Source organism: Numida meleagris, chromosome 23 (assembly GCF_002078875.1).
Source record: "Numida meleagris isolate 19003 breed g44 Domestic line chromosome 23, NumMel1.0, whole genome shotgun sequence".
NCBI classification, from domain to species: domain Eukaryota; kingdom Metazoa; phylum Chordata; class Aves; order Galliformes; family Numididae; genus Numida; species Numida meleagris.
The window spans coordinates 5797773-5813484 of record NC_034431.1 but is presented as its reverse complement, the minus strand read 5'-3'; the positions used below and the strand labels follow the sequence as shown (position 1 = coordinate 5813484).

Here is a 15712-nt window from a genome sequence, read left to right as displayed (position 1 = left end):
CGGCGTGGCTGCGCGGAGCCGGTGGGAAGTTGCCGCGGAAGGGCACGGCCCGGCTGCAGCAGGTGGTGGTCCCGCGCCGCTCCGTCCCCTCCCGGCGCTCGGCCCCGTTCCCGCCCGGCCGTGCGCGTCGCTTTGCTGTCAGCGCGCTTTGGGCACGTCCCGGGCATCACCCGCGGTCTGCGTGGCCCTCCCGACTTCGCTTTTACGTTTATAGACGGCTTTCCTCGCGTCCTTGCCGTCTGTCGCGCCGTAGCTGGTAACTGCACGAGGAGCAGAGAACCTGAACCGGGATCCAGATGTGAGGAACTTCTTATTCGCGCTGCACCCGATTTTCCCTGTGCTGCTCCGCATCACCTCACCGGCGTTGTTAAAGCCTCGGGGAGGACTGAAATGGGGATTCCTGCGTTTGGTGTCATTGCGTTTCACACGGGGTTGAAGGAAGCGCTCCCGGAAGGCTGAGCCCACCTGAGGTGTCAGGGCAGAGCTCTCCCCTCTTTCTTGTGGTGCTGGAGCTGGTGGGAAGCTGCTGCTCCCTCCTGAGAAAGAAAGAATCGATGCAACAAAACCTTGACTGTGTCGTGTCAGGGACATGTCTTCAGCAGGTGCTGAACTTGTCCTAGCCCTGCGCTGCTAGCAACCACTTGCTGGAGTAGAAATGTGAGAAGGATGCATATCTGAACGCATAAGTAATGCTACATGACAGGGCACGCTGTTGTGTTGTTGTGTGCAACGTCTGCGCGCCTTGGGGGCAGTGCTATCCGACGGGGCGCAGGGCTGCGCTGTCATCTGCCCGCGTCCTGCGCGGGGCGAAGGGCTTCTGCCCCCCCCGGGTGCAGGTGACAGCTGCACACCTTTGGGGACCGGCTGCAGCTCTGCGCCCCGTCCGAGCGCGGCTTCGCGGCTCCTCCTGTCCGCCCGCTCTCTGCAGAGGTGCACGCGCTGCTTTGCTGCTTTCGCAGCAGGCGGGTTGAGAAAACTGAGTCACAGAGGAAGTGATTTGCACAAGGTCGCGTAGCGAGGCTGTGTCGGTGCTGAGCAGGACGCCGGTGCCCGCGATAAGGCCGGCTGTAGCACACATGGGTATGTAACACACCCGGGGCGGTACCGACACAAAGATCACCCGAGTCCGCGTTGCCACGCGGTTCTCTTTCTGCACGATTCTCCTTCTCTTTCTTTCTTTGCAGAGTATTCACACCCTGAGTGCTGTGGAGCCTTGTTGTTGTTGTTGTTGTTTTGTTTTGATGTGTATTTTGTCATTTCAGCCGTGCAAATAGTGTGCTCAGTGCCTCCCTGCCACCCTGACCCCTGTCTTTGGTACCCGTCGGTTGCTGTGTGACAGGGGACAATGTGAAGCGCTTTGGCTGTGGTGAAGCTGGACGTGCCGAGCTCCCTGTTCCATGGCAGCTGCCTCTGGAATTAAACCACTGCACAGCTCTGGTAGAACTTGGGTCCGCAGAGCTGTGCACCTTGCTGGTGCGTGCTTGGAATCTCTGGGGTCCATGTGCAGCTTGGCTCTTCAGCCCAGCTAGAAGGAAATCTTGCTGGTTTGGGGAAGAAGGCTTTGCTTTTCCTTCTCTTTGCTGTTCCTTCCTGCCGAGATGCTTTGGGTGCTCTCCCTCTCTGCAGTGCTTGCTTTGGGAGGAGGTGCAGAAGGGAACACCTGGGTGCATCAGCTGCATCCCAACAGGTGGCTCTTTTCTGATGTAGCGGTCTTCGTGGCTTAACCTTGTCAGTTCCCTTTAACAGAAAATGTGATATGTAAGATACGTGGATATATGGGTGGACAGATATTACAGAGGTGTGATGTGCAGATAGAACGGGGCTTTGCCGGTGTTGTTCGAGCCGCAGGAGGATTGCCAGCACGAATCAAACCCTAATATAGGTCCAACCTCAGCTCTGCCGGGCTCGGTTTCTTTCCTCCCAGCGTGATGTTGTCTGACAAATAGGCGCTCTGTGCATCTCACGCATGGTTCATTGTTTTTTGGGGGTGCTGGAGCTTTGGCGCTGACTTGATGTGGTTAGTTGATCTCCATGAGATTAAAACTGCCCTAAGAGGTTTGTGTAGTGATGAAGACAGGGCAAAACACGTGCCTTGGAGCAGAGGGGCTGGGAAGCATAGCAGCTCCTTCGCTTCTCAGTTCTGCATTTCCATCAGTTCTGAGATCGGGGTAGGGGTGAGAGTGGCAGAAAAAGCATTCCCTGGTTCTTCCTGGCTTGTGAAGTTGTGTACACACTGAAGTTGCACACGCTGGCTCTGTCTGCGCAGGGGACCAAGATGCTCTCTGCCCTTCCAGAATCCAGATTTCCTGAGGAGAAACATCAGCCCCACACTTTACCTTTTGAGTCGTGAATCTGTTCTTCCAGCGTTCTGCTCAAGGATTGAACAACAGCTGCCCTCCGTGTTCTTCGCAAACTTTCATCCTTCAGATCCGTAGCACAGAAGCTGCAGACCTCACCTTTCAGTATGTGACCTGTTCTGCTCCAGCCAAGGGGTAGGAGAGCTCCATCCCCAACCTGGGTCTCTGTTACCTCCAGGAATCCCATTGCTGCTCGACTGTGGGCTTTGCTCCTCCTGAGAGCAGGACTTAGGTTGGTTGGTTTGTCTTTTCTTCCCAGTTTGACGCACAAGGCCTTGAATCCCAGCTAGGGAATGGTGGGAGCAAGACATCCTCAGGATGGCTGTAAGGCTGTGTGCTGTTCCCAGAGGTGGGGCGGCACCCTGTTTGGTGAGGAGCTCTGCCGGAGCCAAGTCCTGGGCCAGGAGCCAGGTTTATGCTCCGTGCCAGAGAGGGAGAGACTTGGAAAGTGAAGCAGAGCTCCTCCTGTGCGAGAGATGGCCTGAAATACCGAGAGAAACCACAGAGTGCTCCTTGTTCCTGCTGTGCCTACCGGTCTTCCCTCTGCCCGAGTGCGTGGGAGGCCACGGGACGCGATCTGCCGGGGAGCAGGAGGGCTGCGCTCCTCCAGGATATGGTTTGTGTGAGAGATGCTCCACCACGCTGGCTGTTTACAGACTCTGAGCCCCTTGAAACGTAAGCACAGGAAATGCCAGGCTGCGGCGGGGCGGCGTGCACCGTGCGGCTCTGCGCCCTGTGCCTCTCGGCCTCCAGCAGCAGCAGCGTTCTGTGCTGTCACAGGCCGGAGGAGCTTAGCACTCTGCAGAAGCAAGGTCTTGGTTATGTTACCTCCAAATGAGGAGGAAAAGTGAAAGGAAATGACCTAACTGAAGGCAGGAAGTGAATATGGGGCAGAGCTGGGGATGGAAGCCAGGAATCCCAATTCTTGCTCATCGTTCAGCTCCTCCGTAGCTGCTGCGTCGAGTCTCAGACTCCCATTTGAGCCTAGGTGTAAGCAGGCTGTTCTAGAAGCTGGCAAAATAGTTTCTCCTGTGAAGTGTCCTCAACACTTGCTGCATTTCTGAATTTTCCGGACCCTGAGTGTCTGATATCTCTAGGATGTGCCCAGCTGTAATTCAGACAGCTGTGCTTAGTGCGGTTGGAGCAGCAGGCTGCCTGGTGCCCAGTTCTCCAGGGAGTGCTGTGCGCCACGAAGGGGCCACTGTGGCTCTGGTAGAATGCACAGGGAAATGGCTGTTGTGACTCAGGGGTCAGGGTGCTCTGGTGAGGATGGAAATGAGCAGCAGAGGAGGAGGACTGCAGGCAGCGCCAGTGTGCGGTGAGCTTGCCCTGCTGCTGCTCCTGCTCTGTGCATGGGAACCTAGGACTTTGGCTCATCAGGTGTGTATCAGTTGTCCAGTTCTGCGCGTAGGGACTCTGTTTGAATCATGGAATCCTTGGAGTTGGAAGGGACCCTTCAAGGCCACCTGCAGTGCACAGGGACACCCACAGCTCCATCAGTGCTCAGAGCCCCGTCCAGCCTGACCTTGGCTGTCTGCAGGGACGGGGCACCACCGCTTCTCTGGGCAACCTGTTCCTAATTTCGGTCTTCCTAACAGAAAATATTTCCTATTATACTTCCTAATAGGAAGTATTTCTAATACTTCCTATTTTCTTTAGAAAACAAGTTGGGTAGCCGTGTATCAGTGAACAGTTTTCACACATCTTCAGTGGTGTCTGCATCACAGCAGTGAAGGGATGGCTGCTTCGTGTCATTGTGTGCGTGCAGTGCTGGGCTTTGGGCTTCCATGAGAAGACACAGTGAGGCTGCAGGCAGAGGAGGGTGCTGGCTCACAAAACGCAGTTGCAAGGGTCCTAAGAAGCCACGCTGTAGGTCTCCCACAGCCCCGGCAGCCCGCAGGCACAGGGCAGTGAGGAGTTGGCTGGGAGGCTCCGAAGGGCATTGACTAACAACAAGGGATGAGTCTCTGGGCGACTGTTCTCCACAGCAAGCTGGCCAGGGCTGTGGAAACCCTTCCAGCACTGGAGCTTTCACCACTTCCTCAGTAGGATGTGTTCCAGCACTGGGCTGCAACGGGGGATCAGGCCAGACAGGGCCTGAACGGAGCTGCTCCGGCCACAGCCGGGCCTGGAGCACAGCAGTCAGGCTGGGCTGAAAGCTGCTTGTGTCCTGTGTCTGCGCAGCCTCAATTGAACTTTTCCCTGGCAAGGAGCAAAAGGAACTGGGGAGACCTAGGGCTGGTCCAGGCAAGTTTCCTCTGCTCTCCCCGCCCCCAGATGCAAGTGGGGGAACGGCAGCAGCTCCAGACTGCAGTCCAGGAGCTGAGCAGTTTGGGGGCTCTGGTCCTGACTGCTTTTAGGGCAAACAATTTTCGCCTCTGATGTTCTCTGCCTCTTGGGCTGTGATGCGGGGAGAGGGGGGGGGGGAAGTGAAACTGTGGTTCAGAACAAGCCCTTTGGATGGCAAGAAAATTGCTGAGTAGCTGGTTTCCAGGTTGCCGAGGTCCTAGCCAGGGCCTGGCGCGGCTGCCAGAAGCAACAGGCTTGGAATTTCCTCTGCCTGGTGCCAGCTCTGCTCGGGCTGCCGCAGCACCTCTGTGGGGCCGGGGCTCCTCGCGGGCCCTGTGGACGGGGTTACGCTCAGAGCTGAGCGCTGCCCCCTCATCCTCGGTGCCTGGTTTCTATTTTCTTTTCCAGGGTCCAAGCTGTTTTGAATTATGCAGCCTGCGCCTCCCGCGGGGCTCCTTGAGCAGCCGCCTAATGAGCTGAGCTCCTGACAAACTTTGCTCTGGCTCTGGCTATGCTTGGAAAATTTTACAGCCTTTTCAGAAAAAGGAAATGCCAGGAAAGGCCTGTCTCTTCTTATTTTTATGAGGGGGTCCCAGTTGAGAGAGGACCGAGATGGGCTTGGAAGAGAAGACAGGAACGATTTTGAATACTGTGCTGGGTGCTCCCCCCCTACCAGGCTGTACGCTTTCTAGTGATGGGTGTGAGACTGGTGTGGTCCCTCCCCAACACAGCTGTGCACAGCGTGGGGTGTGACCTGCAGGCTGCATTGTGAGCATGGGGAGATGGCAGAGAGGTGGCGTGTGTGAATGGTGGTGGATGGGGGCCAGCTCTCTGCAGCACCAAGCCTCTCCTCGCCCCACTGCTGGCTGCCTGCTCCCAGCCATGTCCCTGTCCCCAGGCTCGACAGCAGAACCTGGCACCAAGTGCCAATTTCTGCCCTTCCAGCTCCAGCTAAAGGATTCTGCTGGTGTAGAGCGTGTGGGGACCAGATCTGGGGCACTGTCACCTGGGAGGGCCAATGCGTACGAGCTGGCGTGCCAGCATCTATCAGTGCCCCATCTGCAAGGAAGTGCTGGGCTGCATCTTTCCTCCCAGCTGCTGGCGTAGTTACCGGCCGTTTAGTATTTGCTAATTGTATTTTTCTGAATGTCACTGTCTGTTTCTGCTGTGGGAGCAGGCAGAGGCTCCTGCCCAGGGATGTGCCACACGTCAGTGTACGAGGCCCTGAAGGAAGGGCAGCAGCATGGCAGCATCTGAGCAGGTCCTGGAGGAACAGGGAAGCAGAAATGAAGGTGCTGCTAGCTGCCGTAATCTGCAAGGGACAGTCCTGCAGAATTCAGTCCCTTTGGCTGAGGAACCGCATTACAGTAGGAGAAACTGGGGCACAACGCGTGCTGTGACTTTGCCCACCCCCATCGTAACCTGTCTCTTATGATCAGCGGAACCTTATGGCCAAAGCATAGGGTAAGCGTGAATCCTGTGGTCTGGAATCTACCTGTGGCCCTTGGCCAAGGCGTTTTGTGTGGTTCTGTGTTTGTGGGGTAGGGGCTCGCCCTCCTCTCAGCCATGGGTTAGCTTGTTGGCCTGCCTCCTTGGTATGTGCTCTGATCTGGGTGCTGCTTCTGTGTCCCTAATGGTCAAAGACATCTGTCTTTGGGGACAGAGCTGGGGGTGTTGGTTGGAATACGTAAAATTGCAGCTTGCCTGGGGAGCTGTAGAGCTTCTCCAGTGGGAGGGACTGAGATTTCTGTGTGATCCGTAGGCATCAGCTGCTGCCAGTCATAGTCAATGAGCATCAGATGTGGGCAGTGATTGCCCTGGGTAGAATGAGCCCTGCGCCAGCCCTGCTTTGAGGGCTTGGCCTGCTCTGTCTGTCAGGAGGGTGGCTTTGGATCGCTATTTGATTTGGCAGCCTGTGCAGGCCTGGCAGCCCTAAGAGTGGGATGCGGGCACCAGAACCATGCACTCCTCTCCCTTTTCTTTGTCACTCCTCCCATCGCCTGCTTTCTGCTGCATTGGGCAGGAGAAAGCACCTCCCTGGGGCTGCATCCCCTCCTCCACCTGGAAAATGAGTGATAAGTCCTGCTTCGTTTCTCAGGGCTCACAGGCAGAAGTGGAGATTGTATGTGACAATAGAGGCCAAGCTCCTTCGCTTTGCTGCTCAGAGGTATGAACGTAGCTCTCCTGTTGATCTTCTTGCAGAGTGAGGCACTGGATCTCCTCTTAAACTGTGTCTGCTTTTCATGCATGGCTGGGGCACTGCTGCCCATCGAGGTGCCGGAGGCTGCTGGGGGTTGTAGCCTTCAGCGGTGCTTAGGGACCAGTGAGTACCTCTGAGCTGCAACTTGGAGAAATTTCCACCTCCAGCACTGGGTACAGAGGCAAAGGACTTCAACTGTGCATCTAATCTTAGAATCATCATAGAGCCTAACTCCCTCAGCCTGTCTTCACAGCAGAAGTGCTTCAGCCCTCTGAGCATCCTCGTGCCCTCATCTGGACCCACTCCAGCAGCTCCATATCCCTCCTGTCCTGGGGGCCCCAGGCCTGGGCACAGCACTGCAGGTGGGGCCTTCCAGGGGCAGAGCAGAGGGGGACAACCCCCTCCCTCTCCTCTCCCTGCTGCCACCCCTCTGTTGCTGCAGCCCAGGGGACTGTCGGCCTTCGGGCTGCACGCGCACACTGCTGCCTCATGTCCCGCTTCTGTCCATCAGCACCCACAAGTCCTTTTCCATGGGGCTGCTCTCAACGAGTTCTTCTCCAGTCTGTGCTCATGTCTGGGACTGTCCCGACCCAAGTGCAGCACCTTGCACCTGGCCTTGTTAAACCTCATCACGTTCTCGTGTGCCCACTTTCCGAGCCTGTCCAGGTCCCTCTGGATGGCATCCCTTCCTTCTGTTGTGTCAACTGCACCACTCAGCTCGGTGTCATCAGCAAACTGCTGAGGGTGCACTCATTCCTATCAGCTGTGTCACTGATAGAGATGCTGAAGAGCACCAGTCCCAAGACGGAACCCTGGGGGACACCACTCGTCACCGGCCTCCCCCTGGACATAGAGCCATTGACAACAGCCCTCTGGCTGCGACCATCCAACCAATTCCTTATCCACCAAATAGCCCAGCCTTCAAATCCATCTCTCTCCAATTTAGAGATAAGGATGTGGTTCAGGACCATGTCAAAGGCACAGCTCCAGGCAGACGACATCAGTTGCCCTTCCTTTGCCCATTGATGCCATCACTCCATCACAGAAGACCACCGGACGGGTCAGGCATGCTCTGCCCTTGGTGAAGCCATGCTGGCTGTCTCACCCCCTCTTCTCACATGTGCCTTAACACCTCTTCCTGGAGGAGCCACTCCATGATCTCCGCATGCACAGAGGTGAGGTTCCCCGGCCTGTTGTTCCTGGTTCTTCATTTCTCCCTTTCTTAAAAATGAGAGTGACATTTCCCTTAGTCCTTCTGTCAACCTGGCTCTGAAGCACCCAGGGCCGCTCTAGACATCCATTAAGCAACTTACTGGGTGAGACTGCTGTGAGAACAAAACATCATGCTGCATCAGCTGTTGTGGTACTTCCTGCAAGGTGACAGACTCTGTGATATTTTTCAGACATGCCTCGTTTGCCATGCTCCCACTAGGTGTTTTTAACATCGGATCTGAATAGTTTGTTGGTAATAAAGGAGTTACTTTGCCTTGATCCAGAACTTCAGCAAAGTGTCCTGATTTTGCAGATGCACATGTTATTTTAGCGAGAAGAGTGATCTACCTGCCTGATCATTTGCATTGTCAGGACTTTAAGCAACTGTGCCCCACCCCACACAGCAATTTCAAAGTATGAAGAGAGGCTAGGGTGCCAGCGGTAAATGTTTCTCGTTTAGTTTATTATGCTTTAATTCCAAATTTATTCCAAATGATTTCAGCCATCCCATGATGTTGTGCCACCCAGGCTCCCTTGTGCACGTGGCATACGTTATTGGGACCCTCTGCTCTTGAGAGCTGCTGCCAAGGGCTGACCCCAGGCACAGGAAGGGTGCGGCAATGTTGGAATTGTAGCTTGGAACGGTGGGGAGGCTGTGCATTGCCCTCGGCCAGCAGACTAATCTAACGCCTCATCTTATTTGCATATCAATTAATTTTTATTTTAAGAGGACTCAAGTGGACCCAAGTGCCAGACTGTATCTCAGTATGCTGTAGGAGGGGACCAGGAGCTGCGCGATTTGATCTGAACAACAAGCCCCAGGGTGGTTTTGCTTAATGAGCCAAAGGCCCCTCCGGCTTAAGTCAGTTCCTTTCCATCTGAAATGGGTGATGGCTGATGTTTCTGGGTGTCCCAGGGCCTTTTTGGGCAGGTAGAAGCATGGTGTGCTTAGGTCCTGCTGCACCCTCCATGTCCTCGTGGCAGCGGGCACAGTCTCTGAGGTGCTGCTCCCATCACCCACCATCTCTGCAGAGCATCCTGGATGCAGAACAAAACCTATGGGAGAAGCCTGGCTCCAGGCAGCCCACATTACTGTGTGACTGGTGGCAGAGCTCCTGTGATCGGCCTCATTTACTGCAGGGAGGAAGCAAACCTCTTGTGCCCAGAGACAGGAAACTGGAGCCACGTGGGCCGTCCGAGAGCCCAGCTGACACCTCACGCCTGCACAGAGCAGCGCTGCTGGGTCTGGGCTTGCTGGCTGCCTGCCACAGCACCGGCAGTTGTGTTCTCCATCATACACTTTTACAATGAAGGGGAAATGCAGAGTGCACGGGGTTGCTGCAAACCTGAGCGCTTTCTGCCAGCTGCTGCTGAGGGGAAGCAGCTGTGAGCCAGGGCACCTGGGTGCTGGGCGAGCTGGTGCCCAAAGGGGGAGGCTGGTGGGCTGAGCCCTGCGTTCTGCTTTCCGCTGTGCGTCCTTGGACATTTATTGCCTCTCCTTCCTGGACTCTGCCGTGTGTGCCAGGAGGAGAGGGAACTCGTGGGCTGCAGCAGGACCTGCCCCGTGGTCCTCGCACGCAGACGCAGCCCTGGTGGCTGTGCTTGGCTACAGAGGGGTTTGCAGCTGCTGCCGCTGCTTGGGGAAGGGCCACGCAGCGTTCCCTGCAGTGCCATCCTGACCCCAAGCCACTGTCCTGGGACTCCTGCTTCCCATCTCTGAACTGGCAGTTATTGGAGGGAAAGGCAGCGTAAGCTTTCTCAGCAGACTCTGTCATGTTTGTCCTGTTCAATTACAATGCAGCAGCAGTGGCACCAGCCGCCGCCTTCCTCCCCTCCCTGGGCTGGAGTGCTGCAGGCTCTCAGCAAATGCTGTCTGCGGACATCTGCTGCCTCCTCCCCCCACTGCCTCCTGGCAAGCAGCAGCAGCTTCCAGCGAACAGCCTGCTCTGTGCATCATTTCCCCCCCCCCCACGCCCAGCCAAAGCTCCCTTCTGCTCTTACAGGCTCCTTCGCAGGACCTTGAAATGGTGGTTTCCCTGGTGCTGGCTCAGCTCCAAGCAGCCTTCCGTCTCACAAGACCGTAGCTGGAAAAAAAAAACAGGGTGCTTGACGGAGGGAAAAGGCTTAAAGGCGATGCTTACCCTGCTCTGGCTCGTGATTCAGGCAGGCAGCCCTCTGCTTGGCAGGTCTCCAGCTTGCGGCTGGGGCCAGAGACATGCACCGAGTGTGGGCAGAGAGCTCGGAGCCATTTGGCTGGAGGTGCTGCAGCCAGGTCAGCTGGGAGCTGCAGCCCCGCTGCCAGGGGCGGATGCTTTGGTCTGATGTCTGCCTCGCTCCGTCCTGTGCAGCTGCAAAGGGCAAAGTTTGCTGTTCCAGGTACTCATCTGGGCCCTTCTGGGAGAAGGGAAATGTGTTTCTTTCTGCTGTGGCTGAGTGGTGGGAAGATTTGGTCCTCCCTCCTGAGAGCGACTCAGACCCTGCAAAGCAGCATTTTGGTGGCTTCAGGGTACCGGGATCTGGTGTGAGGAGATGTGTTTGATACAATAAAGGATGGAGGTAGCCTACGAGGACATCCTCATCCCACAGCCAGTTGCTCCCCTGGCTCCCACGTCACTGGGGTGCCCTGTACGGAGCTTCTGGCATCGGGTGTCTGTGAAGGAGCTGGGGGGTGAAAGAATGGATGGATTGAATGCGGGGGGCACGGCAGGCTCCTCTTCCTGAAGGTGGTGAAGCAGTCGCTGGGAGCGCGGAGGCAGTGCTGGGCTGTGATTGCGGGGAAAGCCCAGAAGGAGGGCTGAGGTGTGTGGGTTGGGGAGGAGTGAGCGGAGGGGGAGGATGAAAGAGGGTTCGGTAGCTCTGAGTGTAAAGGCAGGTCAGGAAGCAGGAGCTGGAGGGATTGCAGGTGGGACGTGAGAACGGGAGCTTGGAAAGACGGAATAAACAGAGCTGGTGGGGAAATCTTGCCGTTTTGTACCCGCTTAGAAAGCTGCGAGCGCAATTCAAAGGGATGTAGACAAGAAGGCACAAGTCTTTGTTTGGAGGGAGATGGATCATCTTCAGTGTGACAGTCTTTGTGGTGGAGCAGTGCAGAGGCACAGCCACACCCCCTGCCAGCTCGCAGGAAGCGCGGTGTTGTGAGCAGCGTGGCTCCGACACGACGTGCTGCTGGCGGGCTCTGCTCGGCGTTCTGCTGGCCGTGGCCGTGGCCGTGGCCGTGCCAGGGAGGAGGCCGAGCTGTGTGTGGCTCTAGGGTTGCAGAGAGGGAGAGAAGAGCGTCAGCAGGGCATGGCACGGCTGCGAGGGGACAGCGTCAGTGTGCCCCAGTGCAGGGATGGGGTGGGAAGGAGGGAGGGCATCCTTCCCTTGCACAGAGAGGGGTGCCAGGAGCTTTGCCCTGCCGATGGGAGAGCTGCCTTCTAGAGGTGCCCCGGCATGCAGTCAGTGCCGTGATTGTGCCTTGGCTCCTGCTGCTGCTCAGCAGTGCTTTGGTGAGGCGGGGGCGGGCATCTGGGCTGAAGAAGCTCAGGGACCTTGCTTCTGGACAGTTATTCTCCTTTCTGAAACGGAGCTGGCGATTTTCTCCCATGCTAAGGCTGCGTCCCAGGCACAGGGTTCTTGCTCTGCTTGTTTTCCCTCTGCTCTGACTCCCTGCACCCAACCTGCAGCAGGGCTCAGACGCAGCAGCTGGGCCGCGTTGGGAGGTGCAGCCCCTGGAGGACCACCCAGGGGTGTCCCTGTGTCCCTTCTTCTCCTCCGGCGCCCACATCACAGCCTGGCAGGGCAGGGGGAGCGGAGTGGTCGCCCTGCAAAGGGTTAAGCAGGCGCTGCAGCTCGCTGGGTCGGCTCCTCGGGCAGCCTGCTCCGTGCTGCAGGAGCGGTGTTTCGCAGCTTGCTCCAGTTGGCGTGTTTCCCAGAATGCTTTGGAAAAGCACTGACCCCTGACCCCCAGTACAAACTGAGCCCAGCACGTGGGAGGGAGAAATTACTCCCAGACCTTCAGGCTCCAGGGTTTACAAGCTGCCTGCAATAAAGCAGCCATTTTTTCCGACAGTTACTAAATCTCCCCTTTTAGCTCCACGGCAAACCTCCACCGTCACTCCCCTCCCCTGCCCCCAGTCCCCTTCTTTCTCTCTTCTTTCAAACCAGGAACACCGCTGAAGGTGCGGCCGGGTGGTCAGCTCAGGGCATAGCGCGGGTCCCATCCTTGGCAGCTGTCGCCTGCCTGCCTGCCCCGTTCCTGCTGAACCTGTGCTCTGTGCCGGCCTCCTGCAGCCCCTCCAGAGCAGCCCTGCACCTGCTGCACTATGGGATGCGCGTCTGCATCTCTGCCCCAAGAGCCTGCGGGCTCCGCGTGTCGGCAGAGACAGTTCCTTGTCCAGAGCGACTCGCACATGACCACGTCCTGGTGTGAAGAAGTGATGTTGTCTCAGCGTCAGGGAGCCAAAGTGCAAAGGTTCTCTCCGTGGCTTCTGAGCCTCGATGTTGATATCGATAAGAGCCCAGCTTTGCGCTCTACGTGCCATCGGCTCCTTAGGTAACTCACACCAGGGATTAGTCGCCAGGGAGGCTGGCCAGTTTCTAGGGGAGATCGCTGCGTGGGAGGCTCACGAGGCTTCACTGGATCGTGCTTGTAATGCCTGCTGCGATGTGGAGTGCCAAGTGCTGCTTGTTCACACGGGGTTTTGTGGCGATCTGGTTGTGCCGGGGCTCGGAGCCGTGTGCTGAGCGTGTCAGCGCGCTGCATTGCAAAGGGCGTGGGGAGCGCGTGCAAGTGTTTGCACAGCGCTTTGGGAACGGCAAGTTCTCGCTGCTAGTGGCTGCTGTGCCACAGGCACTGTGGGATCCAGATAAATAACATCGCAGTTAGTATTTCAAAACAACCTCTTCCCCACTCCTCCCAGCCCTGTGCGCATTCCTCCAGCAGGGAGCACGCGGAGGTGGGGAAGTGCCTGCAGACAGCGGGGAAGGCAGCAGGCAGCTCTCCCTCACACATGCACAAAGCTGGGGATGGTGCTGGTAGCAGCCGGCACCTGCCTGCAGGCATGGGCAGCAGAAGTCCTGCACCACGCCTTGCTCTCTGCTGAGCTGCTGGCCAGCGTGACAGAGGAGCCATTTTCCTAAATACACACTGGGCTGCTCTAGGATCACGCATCAGAAGAACATGTTCATCTGAATCCCCTTCTCTTCCCTCTCGGAGAGCTCAGTTTTGTTTTTACATCTCTATGGCAGGCAACCAAGCTGGCTGAGTCAGTCAGCTGGCTGGCCACCAGGAGCAGAGATGTGGTTTTGTCCCCTCCCTCACCCCCCCCCCCCCCCCCCCCCCCCCCCGTATTTTTTTCCTGCACTTAGTGACAGTTTCATGTATTGACAACAAACCTCTCTCATTCTGTCTCGGGGCTGGGCCGAGTGGAAGCTGGTTTTTATTTTCTGTCCTATGCGTGGGGCTGGGTTTCGGGCTTGTGTTTCGGTGTTGGGGACAGGAGCATCTTGTGTGCCCAAGGGGCAGCTGAGCAGGGTGCTGGCTCCGTTTCTGCGCTGGAGATAGTCGGTGCTGAGCGTTAACATCAGTCCCTGCAGCAGGGGATGTTGCACTGCTGCGCTGAGCACGTGGATGAAGTGGGGAGTTCGTACGTTGATTTTTATTCTTTCCAAATGCATAAATCCCAGTAAATGCTTCGGCTCCACTCTGGCTCCTGCGTGCTTCAGCGAGAATGCTGCATGAGAGCGAGCAGCTGCTTGGCTGCTGTGAGGCATGCGGTTATCTGAGGATACCTGCACTGCTCTGAACTGGTTTGCTGCTTCCTTGGTCATCTACCAGCACTCAGCTGCAAGCCGTGCTTCCAAGGCAGCAAAGCCAAGGAAGGGGTGCAGCGGATTCACTAAGAGATGTAAAAGGCAAAATCAATCCTCCTGAAAGAGACTGGGCTCCAGTATTCTGTGCTGCTCCATTGAAACGAAAGGAACTTTTCCTCACTCCTCTTCCCAGTCTCTTAAGAGCTTGTGCCTGTAGGTCTGAAGGGGTGTGGGCAGAGGAGTGCTCTGTAGCAATATGTGAGTGCCTCTGTGATGGAATCATGGAGTGCAGTGTAGCCACGCTTATTTCTCACCAAATTCAGAGCCCACTGAGCACCTGAGCTGCTGCAGGGGATAGACGTGTGCTGCACTTTTGGAAGCTGTTGATGTTAGTAGATACCTATATGACCAGAATCCATGCAAACCCAGAACTCCTCAGTCCTACGCTGAAAGTGCATTTGCAGTTTGATCATAACAGATGCTGGCAGGAAACCTGGGGATGGTTTCTAAAACCCCGTTTTGGCCCCAGCTGCTCACCTGTTTGCTTTTGTTTTTGCTGGAGAGTAGGAAACAAGGCTTGTCAGTTCCACATTGTCCTGGTTAGCACTGTTGGCGCAGTTTCCTTCTAACCTAATCACCAGGAAAGCTGCTTGTAACAAGGTCTGACCTGTGGGCAAACTTTTAAACAAGCACCAGCTCCTGCATCAAATCAATACCCAGATCAATTCTCCCCCCACTCTGTCAGAAATACAGTATAGCTGAGTTGGCTCTGCCTGCTGAGGCTGTTTCCGAGCATATCCCTGTGCAAAAGCCTGAAGTCATAGAACCATAGAACAGCTTAGCTTGGAGGGGACCTTAAAAACCACCCAGTGCCACCCCCCGGCCATGGGCAGGGCTGCCCTCCACCAGCTCAGGCTGCTCAGGGCCCCGTCCCACCTGGCCTTGATGGGGACGGGGAGCTGCATGACGAGCAGATCTCTCTCTGTTAAAGATCTCTCCACGGATATTGTCACCAGGGTTTTGGGGGTACCTGCACTTTAGGCTTCTTGGAAGTTCTGCCTTACAGCTGTCAGAGCTATCAGAGGTGAGGAAGACTCCTATCCTGCCAATGTGGACAGAGGCTCATTTGTACAGCAAGCAGGAGCAGGTACAGAATGTACTGTCATGCATCAGGCAGTGGGAGTGGGATCCCTGAGGTTTGCGGGAGCTTGGCGGTTGAAATACATGAGAGCCCACCTTGCTGTTGTGTCTGCAGCAGGAACCTTGCCCCAGATCTTGGTGCAGCGCTCGGGGAAATCCTGCAAGCCCCGGCTGGATGGGAGCGGGGCGGCCTCGCGCACGGATCAGGCTTTACTTGCTTTTGCAGCGAGGCTCTGGTGCCCGGAGGTGGGGTTGGCTGAATTGCAGAGCCAAGCGTTGAACAAGCGAACCCGCGTCGTCCCTGCCCTGCTGCGCGGCTGGGCAGGCTGCACGCGGCCGCAGGTTGGTGCCGGCGTGAACATGCTCCCGCGGAGCCGCGGTTAGGCAGGCACACCCACGCCGACATGGATGCAGGCAGCTCGGTGCCGGTGCGGGCCTGCTCGCCGTCACACACGCAGACGTGTTCCTATCTGCACGGCTTGAGGGTTCTGCTGACACAGACGGCCTCGTGCACGCTCCTGTGCTCGCAGACACGGGTGACAGCGCAGCCACAGCGCCGGGCTATTTTTGGGAGCGCTCCTAAGAATTTTGAGCGTGGTTCAGATGTTAGAGTCTTAGATGGGGGAAAGCTAGAACAGATGGCTGGAGGGTTCAGAGCAGCAGCCCTGCTGAGAACAGATATTTATAGGCAGATTTAACCCTTGTGTGGTCTTCAGAGCCA

The 15712-nt window shown here is 56.7% G+C and overlaps 1 protein-coding gene and 1 long non-coding RNA gene across 3 annotated transcripts in view; one reads left to right on the top strand and one right to left on the bottom strand.

The window, feature by feature from the left end:
- The window catches only part of BCL9L (B-cell CLL/lymphoma 9 like), a 40591-nt gene continuing 26093 nt past the window's right edge, over window positions 1215–15712 (top strand). The window contains exon 1 of one of the 2 annotated variants that reach the window (XM_021376193.1): window positions 1215–1473. Coding sequence is in view for 1 of the 2 variants with exons in the window: in XM_021376192.1 (XP_021231867.1) it covers window positions 7965–8021 (57 nt within the window). In the remaining variant the exon portion in view is untranslated. Of the gene's footprint in view, window positions 1474–7821; window positions 8022–15712 lie in introns of those variants that run through there. The other variant, XM_021376192.1, reaches the window with a different exon arrangement.
- On the bottom strand, window positions 8035–14651 carry LOC110387721. The gene is made up of 3 exons (XR_002432664.1): window positions 13435–14651; window positions 11033–12892; window positions 8035–10142 (listed from the first exon to the last, which is right to left on the bottom strand). It is a non-coding gene; the product is annotated as an uncharacterized LOC110387721 (long non-coding RNA).